A 24609-nucleotide genomic window follows, 5' to 3' on the forward strand; every position below is an offset into this window, starting at 1 on the left:
TGTAGGGGCCGTGGTGTTGGACCACCCCGTGGGGCTTTGGTGCGTGGTACACCAGTAAGGGGAGCCATCACCAGAGGTGCCACCGTGACTCGAGGAGTGCCACCCCCACCTACTGTGAGAGGTGCTCCAACACCAAGAGCACGAACAGCGGGCATCCAGAGAATACCTTTGCCTCCACCCCCTGCACCAGAAACATATGAAGAATATGTAAGAAATTTGAACAGTGCCATTTCCCAGTACCTAGAAGGATGCCAAGGGAAGTTGAATGACAAGGCCTTGGCACTTTTATGTAGGTGTCAGGAACTGCCTATTTTGGAGTCTACCTTATTCTGTTCTCTTGCAGAGAACATTGAATTATTAGAAGATTTTTTCCACTTTAGGCATGTTTTACTTTAGGCATGATCTACTATGTAGATCAAATAAGAAATACACTGTGCCTTAATGTACAGTGTTTTACTAAGGCATCTCCCACTACTAGTCCCAATAATATTAAAGCTCAGTTTTGTACTTTATGTCCTACCCACACTTGTCTTATGGCACATCATATTTGTTTAGGTTTTGTTTGTTAGTTTGTTAAGTAACCCTTTCTCTTTTGACTTGTCTATAGTAGTTGTTAACATTTTGGAGGGAAATTTCATGTCCTGTTAATCCAGAAGCCTGCCACACCTGCCATAGGATATATTTACCTTCCTTTCTCTGTGGTTCTGACATTCTATTTCATTTTATTTGTTCTAGGGGTATGATGATACATATGCAGAACAGAGTTATGAAGGCTACGAAGGCTATTACAGCCAGAGCCAAGGGTGAGTCAGGCAATAGGAGTACTATTTTGTGTCGTAGGTATGGATGGGGGGAGTTGGAGGAACTGAGATTTAGTCAGCAGAACCTAAGGAGCAGAATGGCTTGCCTTGTGAAGGTATCTCCTGTGCTTTTGACATCTGTGAGACACGCACTTGTATTTGCACATTTGGATAATTGTGAACTTTAGAATGTGGAAATAGTAGATGAAAAATTGTGACTGCATGGAAGCAAGGGAAAATGCCTTTAAATTATTTTAACTTGTTATTTAAAAATATCAGCAGGGTACGGTGGCTCCCGCTTGTAATCCTAGCAGTCAGGGAGGCTGAGGTGGGAGGATTGCTTGAGCCCAGGAGTTTGAGTGTTGCAGTGAGGTGCAGTGAGCTGTGATGACACCATTGCACTCTACCTGAATCATAGCCACATTAAAGTTGCATAAAATTTTAAAAGGAAACTTGAATCCAACTACCATAACTTAGGTACTTTTCTGCATTTCTCTTAAAAACCATTTTGTGTGTGTATATATATCTTACCTGTGATTGACTGAAAAAGAGTCTTGGCCAGGCGTGGTGGCTCACGCCTGTAATCCTAGCACTCTGAGAGGCCGAGGTGGGTGGATCGCTCAAGGTCAGGAGTTCGAGACCAGCCTGAGCAAGAGTGAGACTCCGTCTCTACTAAAAATAGAAAGAAATTATCTGGCCAACTAAAATACATATAGGAAAAAAAAAATCAGCCGGGCATGGTGGCGCATGCCTGTAGTCCCAGCTACCCGGGAGGCTGAGGCGGTAGGATCGCTTAAGCCCAGGAGTTTGAGGTTGCTGTGAGCTAGACTGATGCCACGGCACTCACTCTAGCCCGGGCAACAAAGCAAGACTCCGTCTCAAAAAAAAAAAAAAAAAAAGAAAAAGAGTCTCAGTAGAGACAGATCTTTTCTTGTTTGTTTATTCTTCTCGTGAGCCCTGTGAATACTTCATGTGTATGTACACAATGATAAAGGAGTGTGCTTTTTCACTTTAAAATGTGTAGTATCTTTTTTTTTTTTTTGCTATAGTTGTCATAATTATTTTATGAATACATAGTATATATATGTTTTAGAACTATTTTGTGGTTTAGGGATGGGACAAAATGAGCTAATGCACATAATAAAATGAGATATGGAAGTATTTGAGAGAAAGATGAAACTAAAACATGGTTATTCTGTAGCTTCTAACACTCTGTCTTTGGTTTTCAGGGACTCAGAATATTATGACTATGGACATGGGGAGGTTCAAGATTCTTATGAAGCTTATGGTATGTCTTTATTTTGTGTTGGGGCAGAATGTACAAGTAAGTGCCTGGGAGAATGCTGGTGACTGCACTGTTAGGAGTCAGACAGAAACACACATAAGGACAAACCTTTAGTAGTCAAGTTATTAGTAGATGTGCCAATAGGAGCTCTGTTCTTATTTAAATTTTATGGTGTGTGGTAGAAAGAGAAACTACAGTGAGATGGGATACTATTACTCTTGGAAGGCTAGTAGTAGTACATGTCTTAAACTAGGGCTGAGGTCCAGGTTGGCCTAGTTGGAACACCAGACTTTCAAACTAATGTTGATTTTTTTTCTACTTTAGGCAGAAAGACAGGACCTGGGTTATGTTTCTGGACCTTTGGTGCTGGTGCCTAGGCCACTTTGGTAGATAAAAAGAAGTTAATCATATCCAACTCTACTCTTCTGCCCCACATTATTTAAAAAAAAAAAAAGTGGATCTCAATGTAGAAGAAATGCCGGTTGAAAGGGACCTAGATGGCAAACAGCCAGAACAGTTTAGGGGGCAAGAATAGTGACTGTTACATAGGGGCTGGAGCCAGTACAGGACACCAGGCTCCTTACTGAGTTGGAGACATCTCAACTCAGTTCTTGATCCCAAGAGAGCTGTAGAGGCTAGAACAGCAGCAGGATCAAACTGCCTTCCCTGAGGTTTGATTCAAAACACATTGCTCAAGTGCGTTCTCAAGAGCCAATTATGGCCCCATGTTAATGGGCCCCAGAGAGAGTGCCATGTGGTGTGGATGCAGAGAGGACTGCCTTTTCAATGTGAGATTAATTTTCAACATGACTAAGGGACTTCCAAGGAGTCTTTGGCAAGGGCTCAACAGTTGACAGTTCACCTTACGACACTGGTGGACAGTGTCCCCTAACCCCTAGTTGAGAGAGAAGAGCCCCTTAGGGCTTCCCACAGACAGACAAGCTGAACCCAACTAAGCACTGTAGGAAGTAGCCAATCGGCTGCTTGCCCAGGGAAACAGATTTTACTAGTTTTAGCTAAATGGCACTGGACAGTTGCCATCAGTAACACTGCTCTGCTCTGCTCATATGCCACTATTTAGAAGTGCACTGTGATTGCACCCAGGTATTTCCCTCTATCAGTGAGGCAGTACAGTGGGGCTCTGTATGTGTTTGACTACATTGCATTTCTGTTTTGCTGGAGAAAAGATTGAACTGAAAGAGGCAGGCTGCTCCTTATGCTCCTGGTATGATATTGCCACAGTTAATGTGTTCTGATCTTTGCCTTCATAAAAAGAATTAGAAAAGCAAACTGTCTCGTTGGTACCCAGAAGCCCATTTGGAAAGGGATGGATGTGTGTACTATACTAGGGGTATAATGAGTGTTTTGTGCAACTTTGGATCCTTATAGGAATTTAAGACTATTTGTGATGGAGGAAGGTATTTGTGAGTACAGGCAGCTGGAGAAATACTTCAAGAATGAACTGAACTGGTGTGGGTAAAGTGTGGGAACAAATGGGAAGAATAAGCTTAAATACAACTTTTCCTAGGAGGTCAGCTTTAGAAGTAAGTGACTATCTTCCTCAGGCTTTTCCCTGTCACAAAGGAAAACCATTTGAGGATGTCAGTCATGTTATCTGGCTTATTTGGACTATTGACATAAGAAAGGAGCTAAGGAATTCTCCTAAATATATTTAGCGCTCTAAATGCAACATTTGACTGCACTTCTTCACCAGATAATGAGCATCATCAGCTCTGCTGGTGGTGGCCCTTTTTTCTCCCAGACAGCCAGAGGACACTTCACAGGAAAACCTGACTTGTCGATGCCTGGCAAGAGGGCTACCTGTTTCCAATCTGAAAGACTTCCAGAGTTTTGTCACCTTACTTGAGGCTGCCTGCCAGATTGCTTTGGGAACAGGAAAGGCTGTTGCAGACCCACTAAGATGAATAACCCCCTCACTGCTTCAAGCAAGGTGTTGTTTTTTTCGAGGTTTGGAGACTGGAGGATAGATCATGTTGCTTGTGGAGAACCTCACTGCTGGAGATTACTCCAGAGTCAACGCCAGCCTTTTCCGAGTTGTTACCTTCTGTCCTTCCACGCAGAACCATGGGAAATTGCCCAGGCTGCTCAAGAGGGTTAAGCAGAGTAGTGAGCAAGGACCACCAGGGAGGTGTTAAGAGGTTAAAAGAAAAATAGTGTTGTTGGTGATCTTTATACCATGTGACCTAACTGTCTTTGTTTTCTCCACAGGCCAGGACGACTGGAATGGGACCAGGCCATCGCTGAAGGCCCCTCCGGCTAGGCCAGTGAAGGGAGCATACAGAGAGCACCCATATGGACGTTATTAAAAACAAACATGAGGGGAAAATATCAGTTATGAGCAAAGTTGTTACTGATTTCTTGTATCTCCCAGGATTCCTGTTGCTTTACCCACAACAGACAAGTAATTGTCTAAGTGTTTTTCTTCGTGGTCCCCTTCTTCTCCCCACCTTATTCCATTCTTAACTCTGCATTCTGGCTTCTGTATGTAGTATTTTAAAATGAGTTAAAATAGATTTAGGAATATCGAATTAATTTTTTAAGTGTGTAGATGCTTTTTTCTTTGTTGTTTAAATATAAACAGAAGTGTACCTTTTATAATAAAAAAAAGAAGTTGAGTAAAAAAAAAAAAAAAACCACAAACCTGTTAGTTTCAAAAGTGACATTGCTTGCTTAAAGGTTCTGAAGTAAAGACTTGTTAACTTTCTCTTAGTTTTGATTTGAGGCATCCCGTAAAGTTGTAGTTGCAGAATCCCAAACTAGGCTACATTTCAAAATTCAGGGCTGTTTAAGATTTAAAATCACAAATGTTAACGGCAGTAGGTGCCACCATGTAAAAGTGAGCTCAGACGTCTCTAAAAAAAAATGTTTCCTTTAAAAGCACATGGCGGTTGAATCTTAAGGCTAAATTTTAATACGAAAGATCCTCATGAATTAAATAGTTGATGCAATTTTTAACGTTAATTGATATTTAAAAAAAAAGAAACAAAATTAGGCTTGTAAAACTGACTTTTTCATTATGTGGGTTTTGAAATCTAGCCCCAGACATACAGTGTTGAGAGATACTTAGGGGGAGGGAGAGTAGGTTTTGAAGAGGTTGATTTGGGGGGAGGGGATGGCCACCTGAATTGATTTTGATTCAGAGCTTTCTGGCCACAAACACAATCTTTCAGTCAGCACTAATAATTAAAATTTCAGTATTTAAGAAGACTAGTATTTTGTCCATCTGAGATTCTGCACTCCATGAAAAGCTCACTTGGACACTGAGGCCAAAAGCTGATGATTTTCTTAAGTTGATGGCTATCAATATTGAACTGTTCCCAAGATAGTCAAGTATGTCTCAACACTAGCATGATATAAAAAGGGACACTGCAGCTGAATGAAAAAGGAATCAAAATCCACTTTGTACATAAGTTAAAGTCCTAATTGGATTTGTACTGTCCTCCCATTTTGTTCTCGGAAGATTAAATGCTACATGTGTTAAGTCTGCCTAAATAGGTAGCTTAAACTTATGTCAAAATGTCTGCAGCAGTTTGTCAATAAAGTTTAGTCCTTTTTTAATCAAAGTAAATGTGATGAATTGTCATTTTTTTGGGTGGACAATAAAATAGTTTTCTCTTTCAAATAAACTTAAATTAACTCTAAAGTTAATGGGCTTGTTAAAAGTTGGAGACATTCTTAAAAGTGGTGGGGGGGATTTTATTTTTAAGTTTACCAAAAAAAAAGTTTATGGAGTTGTTAAGTTTTAGTTTAAAAATAACCAAAGCTTTTTCACCCCCTGGAAGTTGTTGAAAGCACTTGTATCCAAATCCTATCAAAAAGTTCTACTTTCTAGAGAGAAAAACCCAACTGAGCTAAAACTTGGATTGGTTTCCATACATAGGTCTCAGTATTTAAAAGTGCCAGCCGTCCTAGTTTGCACCTTCTATAGGGCCCCTAGGTGGCCCTAAAGAGTGACACGAAATAATTTCTGTAAGCTTAGCAAGGAGTAGCATTTGTCTTTAGATATGACAATTTGGCAAATCTTGGGTGCTTGTAAGGGTTTCCCTGCCAATCCCAGAAATGCTGTTAATAACTCAGCTGGGCTAGGGTCTGGCATGATAGGCTGGCTCTGAGTTCCCTCCTAAGAGACCAAGAGAGGAAATGATGGAATTGGTTGGCCCCGTTTCTACTCCATGTTAACTCTCAGGGTTCTCATGCCTTCCCTAAGAGAGCCACCTAAACTGCTCGGGGGTGAAAAATCCTCTTGTATGAAGTGCCAAGCTGCCTGCAGCAGTGCATGATGGACATTTTTTTTTCTTTTTAAAACACACCAACAAAAAAAATGTATTTGTAGATTGTGATAAAGTGTAAATAACTGAATTTTCAACCATGGTTTGAAGTCAGCTTTCAGGGCATTATGTCTTGTTTTGATGAAAAGAGATCACTCTATACCCCCCTTTTTAAAGGAAAATTATCGCAAGAGAATCAGGATGTGTAAAGCTAACATGCATCGCAAAAAACCAAAGGTAACCTAAATGTCTGATTTTAATAGCACATATTTCTCTTTTACATAAACTGTGACAGCAACTTGCATAAACAATTCTTTAGCTGTTAATTTTAATGTTAAAACTTTGCAAAACTTGTTTAATAAAAATAGCTGTAAAAAGAAAAACCATATGCTGCCGCATAAATTAGCCATAACTCTTAATAATCCTGCCCATCACAAGTGAACTGTAATGTAACCTGGGCACAAAGTCTGACATCTTAAATGACACATTGTAAAATTTCAATGACTGTAGATTAGACCTGCTGCACCCCAAAGTAAAGCTTTCTGCTCAGCTATTTTAAAATGTATAAGGATGAGTCCCCATAGGTCCCCATATTGATATTCACAATGAAATGTTACTTAAAATTTCTTGAAAGTTGCATGTTTCTCTCCTGTAATGTGTAAACTGCATGCAGGACCTCTTTATCTTTTATTTTGTATGTCTTTAAAATGTCCTCTTCAAAAGACTGATCTCTTATTTCTCCATTTTCAGGTAATAGAAAATTCCTGAGGTATTTCCTGGAATAGAATGGGTAGTGAAGACCCCTGTCAGGTATGTTAAGGTAGCTTTCTGTTGAGGACTGTGGGCCTTTTTTCATCATGACTGTAAAACAGTTGTGCCTGGAAGGTGGTCACTGGGCTACTGTTTCCTGCAGTCTTCTGTATTGTCTTTAAAACATGACTGTGTTTGTATGTTGGTTTACAGTCCATATTGAATTTATTTCTAATGGTTGATAAGACCAGATAGTGTCAACTTAAACCTACTGAATCCCACTCTATTTATCCTGTTAATAACCTGATGAGGCAGTGTTTCATTTGGAGTTCATTGGTTGCAAGCAACAAAGTAGCTAATGTAAATAAAAGGGACTTCATTAGAAAGATGTTAGGGGTCATAGTGGCTGCGGAGAACTGCGATAGCAGTGGTAGACCAGAAGAATGATCTTGAAGCAGGAATTGGCTGCTAGTAATAGTGCTTGGGCACTACTGTTAGAATAGGTAAACTCCAGCTATGTTTGCTTTCTTTCTCCCTCTACTCAAGATTCAAGTTCTAGGGAGAGGTTTGATGATTAGCTTGAGTTCTGTGCCCATCCTTTACCAGTATTTAGTAAGAAACAACTAATTCCTCAAAAGGAATTTGGGGTGTTACTAGGAAAGAGAAAGGGATGCTGAGCTGCCAAGAAACAATCATCAGGTAATGTCTATTTTATAGAAGTAACAAAGACTTAATGAGGTTAAGTAACTTGCCAGGGTCACATGATTAGTATGGCTAGTAATCAAGCCCAAGTTTATCTGTTGCCAGAACCTATCATCTTAACCCTATACTATACTGCCCTTAATCTAAGGAAGGGGTATTTCTCATACTTGGATGACCCTGGCAAACCTAGAGGTGAATCTACAAGCGGTCTTTTGTTTAGTGACCTAAAATAAATCACTTATTTCCACCTCTAGAGAAGGAAGATGGTGATAATGCACACCTCACAGTGGTTGGCAAACTGAAGGAGTTTTAATATATATAAGGACAACCAACTCAGTGCTATATACATAGTAAATATTAGTGGTCTTTTCCTAAGAACACTTGCCCTGAATTTAACTCCCTTATTTGTGTAGTTGGGGACTCTGACAACAGTGAACCTTCCTGTTGCCTGAAGCCATCAAGCAACCAACTGGCTGATTTTTCCCTCTGCTTTGAGTGAGTTGTTAGCGTTAGGATGACAACTGAGGACAAAGGCTCTAACTAGGTAACCCAAAGGCACATAGAGCCTTTGGCAGTGAACTTTGGCTTCTTGGAATTTCTTTGTCTTCCAAACCTGCTTCTGAGATCTGGAGGCTTAAAGGAGGGCTATGTGTACTGAGCCTGGTTCTGAGTACCCAGCAAGTCCTAAGTTTGGCTTCGGTCACATGAATGGCTAGGAAATGTAGAGGAAATTCTTGAATGCAGAGAATCTAATCTCAACTTTTCCTAGGATAATCTGAAGTTTGGCAAAAGTTCTTTTTCCGTTTGGACTGTGATTTGTGCTTGGAAAGTCAGGTTCTGTTGTTCCTGGACCCAGGCCTGCTGGTGGTCTACCTGTTCTGGGAGTGTAGCTTAGTCTGTTGAGCCAAGTGTTTTCTGTAACTCTATCACTTACTACCTGTGAACTTTTATTACAGTTCTGTAAGCTTTAGAGACAGGCACGATTGGGTACCTGTCTTAGCTCTGCCTCATCTCAGCCTCTGTCACCGTAGACAAAAACAAAACGTTTAACCCTTCTCCATGCCTCATTTTTTAATCACATGAAGTTGATGATAATAGCCAATATTTATCACTATGTGCATCATAATATTTTAAATAGTTAATAAGAGTTATTTCATTTGGTCCTTCTCTACCCTTTTTTAATTGAGATAAAATTTATATAGCATAAAATTTACCATTTTAACCATTTTAAAGTATATAATTTAGTGGTTTTTAGTATATCTATGATGCTATGTGACCATTACTATTTAATTCCAGAACATTTACATCACTTCAAAAAGAAATTCTATACTTATTAGTAGTCACTCCAGTTCTCCCACTCTCCTCCTGCCCCTGGCAGCCACTAATCTTTCTGTTTCTGTGGGTTTGCCTATTCCGAACATTTTTTGTAAATGGAATCCTACATGTGCCTTTTGTGATTGTGGCTTCTTTGACTTTGCATGTTTTCAAGGTTCATTTATGTTATAGCTTGTATCTAGTACTTCATACTAATGATAGGAAACATTATTTCTAAAAGCAGCTCATTTCACTTGAGATAGCTTTTAAGTATTAGATCTTTTCTCTCATTTTGAATGAGACCTACACCTTAATAACTTAATACTGGTTCTACTTTGGACCTCTGAAGCAATACCCTTTTAAGTAATTAGATTGTTTTCATTCCTGTTTCTCTCTCATCTCTAAAAGTTTTTTCTTAGACTTGCAAGATTTGATTTTCAAGAGAAACTGGAAATTTGAGACAAGTGCAGTGTCTCACACCTGTAGTCCCAACTACCCAGGAGGCTGAGGTGGTAGGATCATTGGAGCTCAGGAGTTCGAGGCTGCAATAGGCTATGATTTTGCCATTGCATTCCAGCCTGGGCAACAGAGTGAGGCCCCTTCTCAAAAAAAAAAAAAAAAAAAAAATTGGATTTTATGTACAATTATTTAATGTTTACTCAGATTTTTTAAAATATAGTATTGGTCCCAGTAAAATTCATCTGCTGCAAGCCAAATATGGCGCTTAGCCTACCAGTTTGCAGCCTCTGGTTAGCTTCTATTGATACAAATTAAAGGGCACGTTACGATTTTTAAGTGATCTGTCTCTCTTTGGGCAGAGTTAACTGTCCTGGTGGCAAAAAAGTCTGGGGTTTTTAGGGGCTTTTGGGTAACAACTTTACTGAGATATAATTGATATACCATAGTGTTCACCCATTTAAAGTGTACAATTCAGTGGTTTTTAGTAAATGCACAGAGCTGTACAGTCATCACCACAATCAGTTTTATTTTTTATTGCCTGGAGCCATGCCCAAGAATCCTTGAGCAAGTAGACTCCAATTTTAGAATATCTTTATCATCCCCAAAAGAATCCCCATGCCCTTTATCTGTCTCACCCCAATCCATTTATCCCCTCCAGCCCTAAGCAACTACTTGTCTACTATAGACTTGTCTGTTCAGGACATTTCATATAAATGGAATCATATAATATGTGCTCTTTTGTGACCGGCTTCTTTCACTTAGCATAATGATTTCAAGGTTCATCCATGTTGTAGCATGTATGAGTATTTTGTTCATTTTTACTTTCAAATGCTATTTCATTGTATTAATATATATATACACACCATGTTTTATTTATCCATTCATCCATTAATGGACATTTGAGTTGTGTCTGCTTTTTGGCTATTATGAAAAATACTGCTTTGGACATTTGTGTATAAGTTTTTGTGTGGGCATGTGTTTTCAACTTCTTGGATATATACCTGGGAGAGAAATTGCGGGGTTATATGGTAACTCTAACTTTTTGAAGAACTGCCATACCCAAACTATTTTCCACAGAGCCTGTACCATTCCAGCAATGTATGAGGGTTCCTATTTCTCCATATCCTCAACACACTTACTTTACATTTTATTGTAGCCATCTTGGTGGTTGTGAAGTGGTATCTCATTATGGTTTTGATTTGGATTCAGATTTCCCTAATGACTAATGTTATTGAGCATCTTTTCATGTGCTTGTTAGCCAATTATATATATCTTCTTTGGAGAAATGTCTCTTTAAATACACTGTTGACTTTTAAATTGGATTATTTATCTTTCTGGTTGGTTTGGTTTGTTTGTTTTTTGTGGGGTTTTTTTGTTTGTTTGTTTGTTTTTTTTAGATAGAATCTCACTCTGTTGCCCAGGCTAGAGCGCCATGGTGTCAGCCTAGCTCACAGCAACCTCAAACTCCTGGGCTCGAGCAATCCTCCTGCCTCAGCCTCCCGAGTAGCTGGGACTACAGGCATGTGCCACCATGCCCGGCTAATTTTTTTATATATATATATATATATATATATTTTTAGTTGTCCATATAATTTTGTATTTTTAGTAGAGACGGGGTCTCGCTCTTGCTCAGGCTGGTCTCGAACTCCTGAACTCAAACAATCTGCCCACCTCGGCCTCCCAGAGTGCTAGGATTACAGGCGTGAGCCACTGCGCCTGGCCATGGATTATTTATCTTTTTATTGAGTTATAAGTTCTTTATATGTTCTGGATGATAGACCCTTATGGGATATATGATTTGCAAATATTTTCTCCTATTGAGGGGGCTGCCATTTTACTTTATTTGAAGCACAAAAGTTTTTCATTTTGATGAAGTGCAGTTTATCCGTTGCTTTTTTTGTTGATTGTGCTTTTATTGTCATAGATAAGAAGCCATTGTCTCACTCAAGCTCAGTGAGATTTGCACCTATGTTTCCTTCGAAGAGTTTTTTGGTTTCAAGTCTTACATTTAGGTCTGTGATTCATTTTATGTTAGCTTTTGTATGTGATGTGAAGTAGTTCTTCAAATTCTTTTTTTTTTTTTTTTTGAGACAATCTCGCTCTGTTTCCCTGGGTAAAGTGCAGTGGCATCATCTTAGCTCACTGCAACTTCAAAACTCCTGGGCTCAAGCAATCTTTTTGCTTCAGCTTCCCAAGTAGCTGGGACCACAGGCACACACCACAACTAATTTTTATATTTTTGGTAGAGACAGGGTCTCTTGCTCCGGCAGGTCTCAAACTCCTGAGCTCAAGCAATCCTGCCACCTCAGCCTTCCAGAGTGCTAGGATTACTGGCGTGAGCCACCACTCCCAGTCTCAAATTCATTCTTCAGGCAAGACACATGAGCTCATGCCTGTAGTCCTAGCACTTTGGTAGGCCGAGGCAGGAGGATCACTTGAGGCCAGGAGTTGAAGTTCAAGACCAGCTTGAGCAACATAGCAAGACCTTATCTCTACAAAAAAATAGAAAAATTAGCTGGGCATGCACCTGTAGTCTCATGTACTCAGACAGCTGAGGTCGGAGGATTGCTTGAGTCTAGGTGTTTGAGGTTGCAGTGAGCTCTGATGACAGCACTGCACTCTAGCCCAGGCGACAGAGTGAGACCCTATCTCAAAAAAAAAAGTTTTTTTTTCATTCTTTACGAATGGATATCCAGTTGTCCCAACACCATTTGTTGAAGAGACTGTTCTTTTCCCATTGATCTTGGCGCCCTGGTCAAAAATTGACCCTAGATGTATATAGGTCTACTGCCTTTTGAAGTTGGTATTATTTAAAGTGCTTAATACAATTTCTAGCATATAGTAGCTGTTCAATAATAAGTAATAGCTTATTTTGGCATCACTGAGAACTTATAAATGGTGGTGCTGAGATTTGAACCCAGACATGGGTGACAAAGTGTGTCTTTATCATATGTATTATACTGCAGGCTGCTGAAGCTGGAATGAGGTATCCTACCTGCCATGCCTGGCCATATGTAGTTCACCAGAGGCTCAGGGGCTGAGCTCCAGCATGCCCATCTCCTATCATCAACCTCTTCTATCCTTCTTTCCCCCTCCCACAGTTTCCAGGGAGCCTCCCGGGGACTCTTGGCAATGGCAGTTACTGCTGAGAAAATCTCTCAGCCTCCCTTACCTAGGTATATGGCCTTAGGCTTTGTCAGCTTTTGCTCTCTCTCCCACCAAATCCCACACCTTGCTCCAGGCTAAGAGTGAAGTTAGAGATAACATCAGCAGCTGGAAGGGCTTTCTGGGCACCAAGGATGAAACAGACTTAGGCTGTTTTTTGTTTTAGGAACAGCAGCCTGCCAGTCACAGAAGGCTTCTTGTCTGCATATATGCAGAATGCTCCCTGAACCAAGTGAACAAGAGGAATAGAGATAGTGGTGGCTGTTTTGCTTGGGTTTTTAAAACTTAAGTACTGCCTCCCTGGCCTCTAACCTTAAAGCTGTGTCCGCCAAGGCTTTGCCCCAAGATCATTTCTCGGTTAGAATGCATTAGGCAGCACATGGGCTCTTGTTTCTCTTGATATGTTCTTGTGCTTTGTGGGAGCCTACAGAGGCTGCCGTTGCTGGCAGTGCTACTACTAAGTAGGCATTTTAATTTTTTCCCTTCATTTTATTATGTCTCAGTCCACCCCGTTCATTGACTTTGCACTTAAAAGAAGGCGAAAAGTGAGACAGGGAAAATAGGCAGCTTTGCCTGATTAAGGGGTGAAAGAAATCACTTTGAATGCCTACTGTGTGTTCCGTATTTTTATAAATGAGGCAACTGATACAAGGAGAATTGAAGTAATTTAATTTACTCTGCTTGCATGGCAAGTAGGGGGAGGTGCGTATCAACAGTGTACACCAAAGTCCATTTGCTATGCTGAAAGCATGCTGCTTCTGTAAGATGATGCCGTATTTCATTGACTGTAAGAGCCCAGTGTAAGATGTATCATTAAGTATTGAAAAGAAAAAAAATGCTGCTAATTAAACTGACACAGTGGTTTCTTTTCAAATCAAATGTAAGATGCATCCTGAAAAAAATATCTTAGTTACTGCCTCATTTTGTCAACACAAACATGTATTGAATATTTACTCTGCCATACGCTATTTTCTCCACCAGTAAAGTAGATATTATTATTATCCCATTTTTACACATGATGAAATTGAGACCCAGGGAAGTTTAGATAACTTATCCAAGGCCACACAGCTGTTAATAAGCAGCAGAGCTGGGATTCAAACTCTGATTTTAGAGTCTGTGATAAATCTCAGCTATATACTGGAATTCAGAAGGATTTTTACCTTTCAGCCAAAACCATCCCAGGGAATCCTGTACAGTCATTCTGTGTCTCGGAAGGAGGCGTCCCCTGCAAGAACATTGTTACGATGAAGAAGAAGATTTGCTGAGTCCACTTAGGCCCTTTTGCTGGCTATGTTGGGTCAGAGGGCTACATCAATTTATAGTCCCTGCCCTCAAGAAACTCAGTCTAAGGGGAAAGAGTAAGTCTTAAATTGAGTAGTGTGTAATCATATTCTCTTGCTGAATTGAATACCAGGCAGCCTGGAGGAATTGTCTGAGAAAGGCTTAGGAGACACCAGAGAAACAGGATGACATTTAAGTCAAATCTTAAAGGATAACTAAGAATTTGACAGGCAGACAAATAGATAGCATAGCAAGAGACTTTATTATGGCTTTAAACATGCTAATTTCAAATTTTGCCTCCTCAAAGGTTAGTCTAACTAGCTTTGGAACCTTAAGTGAGTTACCCTCTTCAAGTCCGAGTTTCATCATCTGTGAAATGGGCATAATATCATTTACGTCACAACATGGTTGTGAAGATTGAGTGAGCTTATGCGTATAAAACATTCAATGTGACATGTATTAGGCACTCAGATATTAGCTATAAATAGAGGTGGGAAGAGTAGGTTAGTGTTAATTTTGGAAAGCTAAATATTAGGCAAAGAATTTGCACTTTATTGTAAAGTTTAGGGAACTATTTAAGGCCTTAAACATGAGGGTGACTTGAACCATACCTGTTTACCATTGTGCCACCGAGGGAGGGAACATAAGGGAAGCAGTTGAGGAAAGCCTTTGGGAAAGTGGCACTGCTCCTTTGTGGGAGGGCGAAGGGGGTTGTGTCCCCTTACCTTGTCTTCTTGCCTCAAGACCTTTTGCTTTCAGAAAGAAGAATCCTCTCTCCTGTCAGGTATTTGGGCTATTTGATGATGGAATGTTAAGACTTTGCCATATGTTAAGAGAATCTCCTCATATTCTATTCCTTTCACCCACCCTACTAATTGGAAACCAAAACTCTGAGTCTCCACTGATAGAAACTTTGCTCTTAAGCAAGGCCTTGCTTCACCACTGAATGGATGAGATCCCTGCCTCCATTTTAAGCTCTTAATTGTGTTCTAACTCTGTGCTGTGGGAGTATCATATACAGCAGCAGTCCCCAAGCTTTTTGGCACCATTTTCATGGAAGACAATTTTTCCATGGACCAGGGATGGGGGCTGTGGTTTCGGGATGCTTCAGGCACATTACATTTATTGTGCACTTTATTTCTATTATTATTACATTGTAATATATAATGAAATAATTATACAACTCACTGTAGATTGGGAACCCCTGATACATAGCATCCCATTTAATTCCCTCAAATGACTCTGAAGCAAGGATTATCCCTGGTATACAGAGTGAGAAACTGATGTGTAGAGGTTAGGATGACAGCAGAGTCAAGAACTTGAGTTTAAATCCAAGTCTTTCTGTTCCTACTTGGCTGCCTCCTGTTATCTCCTCTGCACCTTGAGTGGCCACAAGATCAGCTTACACCAAAAGTATTTCCTAGCTTTGGTATAAGGATTGGTATCCCTGGCTTGGTTCCAAATTGTGAAGTTAAAAGTCTTGGATCCTCATGAGCCTTCCCCTCCTCTCTCTCCGGAGCCACACGTACCTCCTGCTCTCCAGATTAATAGTCATTGCATGTTTAAAGCTAGCAAGCATCTGATGAATATTTAATAGCATTAAGCAGACAGGGTGGAAACAGCTGCCTGAGACAGCAGCTGCTGGGGGGAGGCGAGGAAGTGCCCTATACTGCCGGACTACCCGTTCTTTTGTTTCCTGGCCTGCAAAATGGGTGTGGCCTTTCTAGGCCTCTTAGGAGCAAAGGCTATGGTGGGCACTGCACCTTAGTCCTGTTGTCGTCTGATTGCTGCCCTGGGCTCCCAAGGAGGCTGCATTCAAGCAGGAAACTCAACCCTTCTTGGAGCAGGGATGATAATGGGAAGCACAACGTTCACTGACCTCTAGAATCAATTTTCCAACCCCAGGGCTGGAGGTCTTCTAATGTGTTGTCTGTTCTGGCTCTGAGGCTGAGAATGTGTTCTCATTTAGTGTTCTGTCAACTACAGCTGTCTTTTCTAAAATGAGGAGACTTGTATCTGGAAGGGACTTGAATTTCATAGCCATGTTGCTGAGGTTTAGCTTCTTGGCATCACTTGACTCTAGATGCAGCAGTCTCTGAGCACTGAGTGTATTTCCCATTCCTCACCTATGCGGTGGTGATTGTCTTTGGCTGCATCTCAGTCAGGGAATGGGCAGGTTGGAGTTTTCAGACAGGTATACAAGCTAGCCCCATGCTTCCCCCACCTAGACCTAGGGTACGAGTGTCTTGCTTCAAGGAGGCCTTGTCACTTCCAGGGAAAACCTGGGGAGGTCGTGGGACTTCTGAAAAAAACCAGATCATTTGAGGTATTTTGGGGCAGAGTGAGGCACAGCCAGTCTATAAGCCCAGATTAATTAGCTAAATAGGGCACATTGCTAGAAATGTGGGTGCTATTCTGATCTTAATACTGCATCAAGATGCCTGCATTGGCTGTTCCCTTCTCAACCTCTGGAGTCTACCTTGGCCCATCTCAGGGTAGCCAGTCTCATTCTTCTAGGCACCATAGTGTATGTGAGTATGTAAGATAGAAGAGTTTGGGTTCAGATACAGGGCTAGTTCCTCTCTGGGGTCTTCTGACTCTAGCAGCCTTTATGGTTTCTATACATGGGCTGGGTTTAGGTATAAGATGGGTACTACCCTTTTTCTCAGGCTCTCTGGGGTTGGAATGTAGCAAACCTCTACCTTTGAGAAAGAGAAATACATCGTACTTTGATACGATTCTTTACAAGCTGCTCTCCAGAAATCAGTACAAATGTCCCCTTTCATTCTTTTTTTTTATATATTCAGTATTGCAGATTATGCCTGCTGTGTGCTAGTCACTGGAGAGTCAGTGGTGTGTGAACAAGATAAAATGTTCCCCTGACTTCATGTGCTTACAGTATATCTAGGGAAACAGACACAAAACAGATAACCTCATAAATAACAAATAATTTCAATTATGTTAAATTCTATAAAAGCAGAACAAGGTGCTCTGCGGTCATACAACCTAACTCTAGGGTTTTCTTTGAGGAAATGATGTCTAAGCTAACATCTAAAGGAAGACTGAGCTAGGCTGTTAAGGGAAAGGACATGAAGCACATTCTAGGAAGAGGAGGTAGGACTGAAGCAGGCAGGTTCATGGTGAGGTAGGAATCTGGACCTTACTCTGAGAGCATCACTGAAGACTGTTGACTGAAGTGGGGGAGGTTGGAGAATTGCATTGTAGTAATATTCAAGAACTTCTAGGAGATAGAATGAATATAATTCGGTGATTGATTAGATGTGGGAGAAGAGGGATGTGTACTAAGGTTCCAGGTTTCTAGCCAGAACAACTTGGAGGGTGGTGGTGCCATTTAAAAGATGGGAAGCCCTGCTGCAGACCCAGCATGAGGTCAGGCCCCTGCCCTGTGCTCCAGGCTTTGGCTGTGTCTCTCCTGTGGGCAACCCTGAGTATTTGGGGCTGGGATGAAGCCCCTCATAACAGGTGGGTGCGGTGACTCACACCCGTAGTTCTAGCACTCTGGGAGGCCGAGGCAGGAGGATCACTTGGGGTCAGGAGTTCAAGACCAGCCTGAGCAAGAGCGAGATCCCATCTCTACTAAAAATAGAAAAAATTAGCCCAGCAACCAAAAATAGAAACAAAAAAAAATTAGCTAAGCATGGTGGCGAACGCCTGTAGTCCCAGCTACTCAGGAGGCTGAGGCAGGATTGCTTGATCCCAGGAGTTTGAGGTTGCTGTGAGTTAGGCCGATGCCATGGACTCTAGCCTGGGCAACACAGCAAGACTCTGTCTCAAAAAGAAAAAAGAAACCCCTCATAAGGCCAGAAGAGATGGCCCCTGAGCCTAGAATCGAGTTTTTGAGAAGATGCCTATTTCCCCATTTCTTTTCTTCCAGAGAGCTCTTTGTTGATCTTTTCCAATCTCTGGGAGAGCAGAAAGCCTTTTCCCCTCTGTATAGCTGGAGGCCCCAAAGCTTGTATAGCTAAGCTCCCACCCCCCAAGGATTGGTTGATTCTTCCCTGGATCACTCAGCTCAGGCATGGGATGTGAAACTCTTATTTTCATTACTTGACTGACAGCAAAAAGAGAGCTCATGGACTGTGGCCTTCCGGTTTCTACCCATCTGTGTACCTAGAGACCTGTGTACTGACCAAAACAACTGGAGTTGTGCTGTGGGATGGGGAGACTGTAAGGGAGGCAGCTTGGCCAAATCGGGGCTGGGAAGCCCACTGATATAACAGCTTCATGTTTCTAAATTTTCTACTTTGTGTCTTTGCAGCCATCAGAGGACTCCGGAAACCGGGAGAGCTACCTGCTACTGTAAAGTCTGGCCTGCTGGCATTTGCTGAGCACAGAGAAACCCAGGAGAGGAGATCAACAGTTTTGTTTCACTCTACCCCCTGATCTTTGTGATTATCCCACAGAAAGCCAGCTAGGATCCCTTAAGAGTTGTTAGGCCCAGAATGAAGTCATCAGGGCTGTAGGGACCATGATGCTATCAGTTTAAACCTACTCAAGACTTTAAAGAGTTGAAGGGGACGAACAATATCCCTAGCATGGCCTCTTAGATCAGTATAAATTGTCCCATTCCCAGTCTGCCAGCTTCCCCTTATCCTCCCACAGAACTAGCTGGAACACCCTACCACCACCTCCTATCCCCGCCTCCACACCTGTGTCATAGGTATCAGCCTAGGAGCCCTTGGACACTTTGAGAGGGCTCCCAGAGAGAGGGTGGTCAGTCATCCCCCATGTAAAGGTCTGAGGAAAGCCAAGTGAGAAGGTTCAGTTACTTTGGGCAAGTTATTTAACCTCTGAGCCTGTTTTTCTCTTCATTGTTGATTACTTACCTTGTCCAAAAAGCTCTTGAAGGATAGGGCTTCTCCTACTTCAGCTTTGTACTATATTCCTTCCCCAAGTATATGCCTCTGAGGAGCTCAATAAAGGTTTGTTCAAGTGATGAATGGTCCCACTCTGGTAGCTTCTGTCAGCTGTGGGGAAGAGCCAAAGCCTGCCTGTATAGCTCCCACTTTCTTTCCAGCCATACTGGGCCATGTTCTAACATTTGTTCCAGCATTTTCTCTTGAAGAATTGGAAAGTCGGCCTTTGGTAGGCTTCTGGTTTCCTGTGGCCTATTCTTAGGCTGATTTATACTAAGCTTTCTAAGAGTTTAGGAACCTGTAATACTGTACTATTCCCTAATGCCTTCTAGTTATTTTTCCTAACAAAAGAACAAGGGGAAGAAGGGCTGAGTTTAGGGAGAGATGAGAGTCTATCTGCATTTGAACTGTGCCTGGGGTGCTCTGATGAGCCTGGATTTATTCTTGGTAGGAACAGAGGTACAACAGAAAGGGACATTAAAATCAGTTGATTTACATTGGGCAAGCTGTTTAACCTCTGAGCCTGTTTTTGTCTTGATTGTTGATTACTATAAATAATAGCTAGTAGTTTATTGTTTCTTAGTTTGTACCAAGTACTGTGTCAGGCATTTATATGCACTGTTTGACGTAATCCTTCAATCCATTATACTGATTTTACAGATGAGGAAACTGAGGCTCAAGAAGGATAAGAAACTTGTGTAAGGTTAGAAACATGCTATCAGACTTCATAGTCCATACTTTTGACCTGTTTGTACCTCTTACAGCCACAAGTGCTTCGAAAAACAGTGTTGTAAGAGGGGTTTGTCTAGGGTGAAAAACCATGCCGGTTTACCCAAGCCTGAGAGAGTTCCTGGGATGCAGGATTTTGAGTGCTAAAACTGGGAAAGTCACATGCAAACCTAGATGAGTTTGTCATCCTGTTTGCATTGGAGGCTCTCAGTCCAGGCCTGGCCACTGAGACTGAACTTTCCTTGGCTTCTTGGTCTCCTAGGCTTCACTTTGTGGCCTGAGTCCTTTAGCATTTGAGGACCTGCTTCCGTTCACCAGACAAGGTCATCCTGGTCACAGATAAAGAGATAAATGAAGGCACAGAAGCTGGGTCACTGAAGAGCCCGCGTTAGGTTCCTTGGCAACCATAGCCTCAATGCCCAGGTGCAGGATATCTACTTGGGAACTGTGGAATTTTATAGGAAAGCTCACAGGCCTGAAGCCAAACAGATCTGGATTTAAATCCCATCTCATCACTTGTGTACTTTCAGGGCCTGTTTACTCCACCAAAGTAGGATAAAAATCCCTACCCACTGAATGGAATTTGAGAAGCAAATGAAATGTGTTGAAATGCCTAGCACGGGGTCTAGACAAAATAACTTCTCAACACTTAAGTTTCCTTCCTCCTTTATTTCAGGCCTATAGGTCTTATCCAGTCCTGTCACCTGTCACGTCTGTCACACACAGCCTCCACCCTCCTCCAGTTACCACTTATGTCCCTGGGGACCTTCGTTTGAGAGTCCTGACCTAGTGGGCTTGGCCCAGCTGCCCTGCATGTCAGTCACCTCCCTTGCAAGCTGAGAAGGGATGACACATCAGCCATTCCCTATAGCCCCCTCCTAAGCCTTGGGACTGTTTTGAGCCATAAATATTTTAGCTGGGCCTTTCTAGCTGTTGCTAGGGTGATGGGCTTTCAGGGGACTGGGGTCGGAGTGTAGAGGCGGGGCTGGCCCTGGACAGGCGGGTATGAGCCTGGTCAAGAGCCAATGCTTGCAGCTCTGATGGCTCTTGCTCTGCCTGCCATCCCTTTCCTGGGCCCCTCAGAGCCACTCACTGCTTACAGACCCATTTCTGCTCTTAGGTGCTCTTCAGTCTTAGGTAAATTGTTAAATATCTCTGGGCCTTCAGTTTAGCATCTGTAACAGAAAAATCCCTGCCTAACTCAGTGCAGGCAAGTGCAGAATACAAAGAAGTTAAAGCAGGTTTTGTAAAAGTCCTGTGCAACACTAGGCTAGTAAGTCATGACTATAGCAGCTAGGCCCCATTACACCTTTTGACAGACTTAACGGCTGAGGTCCTAATGGCCATGTGGATGCCACCCTAAAAATGATTATCAGATAAGGCACTCTCTCCCCTTCTTCCTCCTGCCCCCTTCCTCATGCTGCGGCCCCAGCTCCTTTTTCTAAGGTTCCCAGGTCTAGCTAGGTGACCTGGTGTGTATGCGAAGGAGTTGGGCCTATTGGCTTATGACCAGAGTTAATGAAATTTTGTCTTTTTTGCCTTAGATACAGAAATCCAGGCTCCCAGACTAGATCTGGCCCTCATCCTCTATCCATTCCACCCTGGTTCTACAGACCTTACAGCTAGCTAGCTTTTACGCTTTGTGGTGGCATGCCCCCCCTCCTCCCCTTGGGATGGGTGTAAGAAGGAAAAGGGCCATAGAGGGGGCACGTGGATCTGTGCCCTACCGTACCATTGAAAAGCCCTGGATTGGGTCCAGGATTCCACATCTGCCCGGCTATGTCTAGCTCAATCTCCCTGTTGTGCTGGGAGTTCTGATTCCTTTGTATCGGGCTCCTTCTGGTGGTTAAAATGTGCATTGCAGGGGAATAAGATAATCCAATGTAAGACTGATATTCAGGCCACCCTCAGGGGTGGGATAGTTTACACCAAGGAAAAGAGTGTGTCTCCAACTCATAATAAAAGCCACTCCATTTCTCATACAGGATATTCCTCCCAGCTGTTTGCTTCTCTCCATCACTAATCCTCACAAATGACAAGGAATTATCCTAATTTTACAGATAAAATGGGCTCACACTTGAAATTGAGTCCAAATTCTTTACTATGTGTAGCATTCAGGATTATCAAGTGATCTGAACTGAGCCTATTTTTCCAACCTCATCTTCATTTACTTTCAAGCCAAAATGAACTCGCTCTTCTGGAAGGTAGTCTACTACTGGACCTTTGCTCATGCTGTTCCCTCCATCTTCATTACTCCCCCCACCTTACCCCCAAGTACATTACCTGTCAAAATTGTATTTTTTTAAAGACTACAGAAATACAGTATTTTCTAGGTTTTCTATAGTTTGCATATAGTATCTTTATAATAATTAAATATAAGACATGGGAAGGCAGAAGTCTGGATGAGAACAGGTGGGGGGCGGTGGCCCTGACAAGCGGAAGGTTGTGTGGGGACATTAATGTATAGATGGAGTGAGACTGGCCCAGGAAATTGGAAGAACATGAAGACGTGGATTCTCTTGTAGACCGTCACAGTGAAAATCAGATGTAAGTATTCCTGCTGGCATGAGAAAGTGGGAACAAATCCCTGAGGGACTGGGACAGAGCTGCAGGTGACATTTTTTTCCAAAGCCTTCAATCTTAAATGTTCATTAGTTTGTACTTCATAATATATTCATATTTTAGTAATAATAGCTAATACTTCAATAGAACTTAACACCAGGCACTGTTCTAACTACTGTACACAGACTAACTTGAACCTCCCCACAACCCCATACAGCAGATACTAATATTACCTTCACTTTACACTGAGGAAACGGAGACACAGAGGTTGAGTAACTTCCTAACTCATCAGCCAGTAAGTGGTGGAGCTAGGAAGTCTGGCTCTAGGGAAGGTGTTCTTAATAACTACATTTTAATATTGAAAATACTGTCTTACATTTCCGGTGAATAAAACTGACACGCAAGAAAGCTGCATTGTTTTATCCTGTGCTTTCAGCACCTCTTTGTACCACCAGAGGGCTGCACAATCTGGGTTGAAAACCGCTGATTTAAAGAACAGATTTGCCAGTTTTGGGCCTTGGTCCCAGAATAACATGACCAAGGAAAAGATCCCAACTCTTGACACCCAATGACAGGATTGGCCTAGGGCCAGTGACATTTCCTCAAAAACTCAGACTCCTGGAGGAGCCAATAGAGAGCAAATTAATCAGGAAACGAAGGCTCAGAGAGGGGAAGTGAGGGCTTCAAGGTTACAAAACAGCTGAGATGTGTGGCCACAAGTCTAGAAGACAAGAATCTAGCCATCTTACTATTTTCTCCTGGGACTCTATAGGAGGCAGATGTTAAAGGACCAAAACCTTAGATGCTTGTAGGTAGTGGACTAGAAGTGTATATTCTAGATTATTTCAGTTGCAATTGTAAAACAGCAAACATAAACTGACTTTTTGTAATAAATCCATAAAAGCTTCAGGTATGGTTAGATCCAGGGGTTCAATTAATGCTATCAAGAAAGTGTCTTCTGCTGGGCTTAGTGGCTTGCAGCTGTAATCCCAGCTACTCAGGAGGCCATGGAGGGAGGGAGGATCACTTGAGCCTAGGAGTTGAAGTTGCAGGGAATTACGATTGTGCCACTGTACCACTCCACCCGGGGCAACTGAGACCCTGTCTCTTAACAGTTAAAAAAATGTTTAAAAGTTTCTCCTGATTTCTTGACTTCTGTGTTTCCTTCATTGTCAGCTAAGGTCTCCCCAAAAGGTGGCAAGATGGCCACCTAGAGCTCCCAAGTTTATAACCTATTCCCAGAGGGGAATAAAAGTTTCTTTCCTAATAGTTCTAGCAAAGATTCTAGGATTGCATCTTATTTGGCCTGATTTGGGTCAGTAACACACCCTCCCTCCAACCCTAACCAGTCCCTAGGCTGAGGTGGCAGGGGTACTGGAATGCTTTGATTTGCCAAGCCATCTGCCCACATTAGAACTGGAAGGTAAGGCAGCCCCACCAAACCACAAGGGCTGAAGGTGAGAGGAAGGTAGTTGTTACCCAAGGGAAAAATTGGTGTTCTTACCAGGAGGAGGAGGAATGAATGCTGAGCAGGCAAAATTTTTCATCTTGGGCTGCCACAAAAAAAAAAAAAAAATCAATAGTGGACTGGTACAAGGTGGGCTGAAGCCACAGGGGTCACATGCATGTCAGTCCATACAAATAGCCTTACCTTCTTATACTAGCTTGTATGCATGCACTCAAATTCAGTAAACATTTCCTGAGTATTTACCATGTTCAAAGTCCAGCACCTTCCATGTAACAGATGCACAGCAAAACATTCCCCTACTACCAACCCCATAGGCAGTTACCAGGCTTAAGCTATTGCTTTCTCCCAAGAGGATTACAACAGGCAAACTCCTATTCATCTCTCAGAAAGCTCTTGACTCCCTCCCTTGTCAGTCACTGGTGACTACTTCTGAACTTGGTACATAACTGCTGTTATCACGTTGTGCCAAAATTTATTGATTCTTTTTTCTGTCTTCCCCATTACCCACTCATTCACCTCTGTATCCTCAGTGCCCAGGATATGGTAATTGCTAAGAAATGCGTGATAACCCAAGTTAAAGTGTGTTCTCAGGAAAGGCCCAGCCTCAGTCTTTCACAGAATATTCCTGAAGCCATTTAGCTTCCCTTCAAATCATCCTTGGTCTCAAGAGCCAGTTTGCTGCTTCCTCAATTCAACTGAACTAATACATACTGAACGCCTATTATGTGCTAGGTAGTGTTAGACTTTGGAGGTTCAGAAAATTGGCAGGGCGTGGTGGCTCATACCTGTAATCCCAGTACTTCGGGAGGCCAAGGCAGAAGAATCACTTGAGGCTAGGAGTTCAAGACCAGCCTGGGCAACATAGTGAGACCCTGTCTCTACAATAAATAAAAATAAGAAATTAAGATACATTTCAAATTCACTTCTG

General features: G+C 42.1%; 1 protein-coding gene across 4 annotated transcripts in view; it reads left to right on the forward strand.

Moving 5' to 3' along the window:
• KHDRBS1 (KH RNA binding domain containing, signal transduction associated 1) overlaps positions 1-18969 on the forward strand; it is a 38949-nt gene extending 19980 nt beyond the window's left edge. For 2 of the 4 annotated variants that reach the window (XM_069479701.1, XM_069479700.1), the window contains 4 exons: positions 6-207; positions 736-803; positions 2030-2088; positions 4315-5669. In XM_069479701.1, the coding sequence (XP_069335802.1) occupies positions 6-207; positions 736-803; positions 2030-2088; positions 4315-4412 (427 nt within the window). In that variant the 3' untranslated portion in view covers positions 4413-5669. Of the gene's footprint in view, positions 1-5; positions 290-735; positions 804-2029; positions 2089-4314; positions 5670-7124; positions 7185-18324 lie in introns of those variants that run through there. The other 2 variants (XR_011234556.1, XR_011234557.1) reach the window with 2 other exon arrangements.
• The last annotated feature ends 5640 nt before the right edge of the window (positions 18970-24609 follow it).

Source organism: Eulemur rufifrons, chromosome 8 (genome assembly GCF_041146395.1).
Source record: "Eulemur rufifrons isolate Redbay chromosome 8, OSU_ERuf_1, whole genome shotgun sequence".
NCBI lineage: Eukaryota > Metazoa > Chordata > Mammalia > Primates > Lemuridae > Eulemur > Eulemur rufifrons.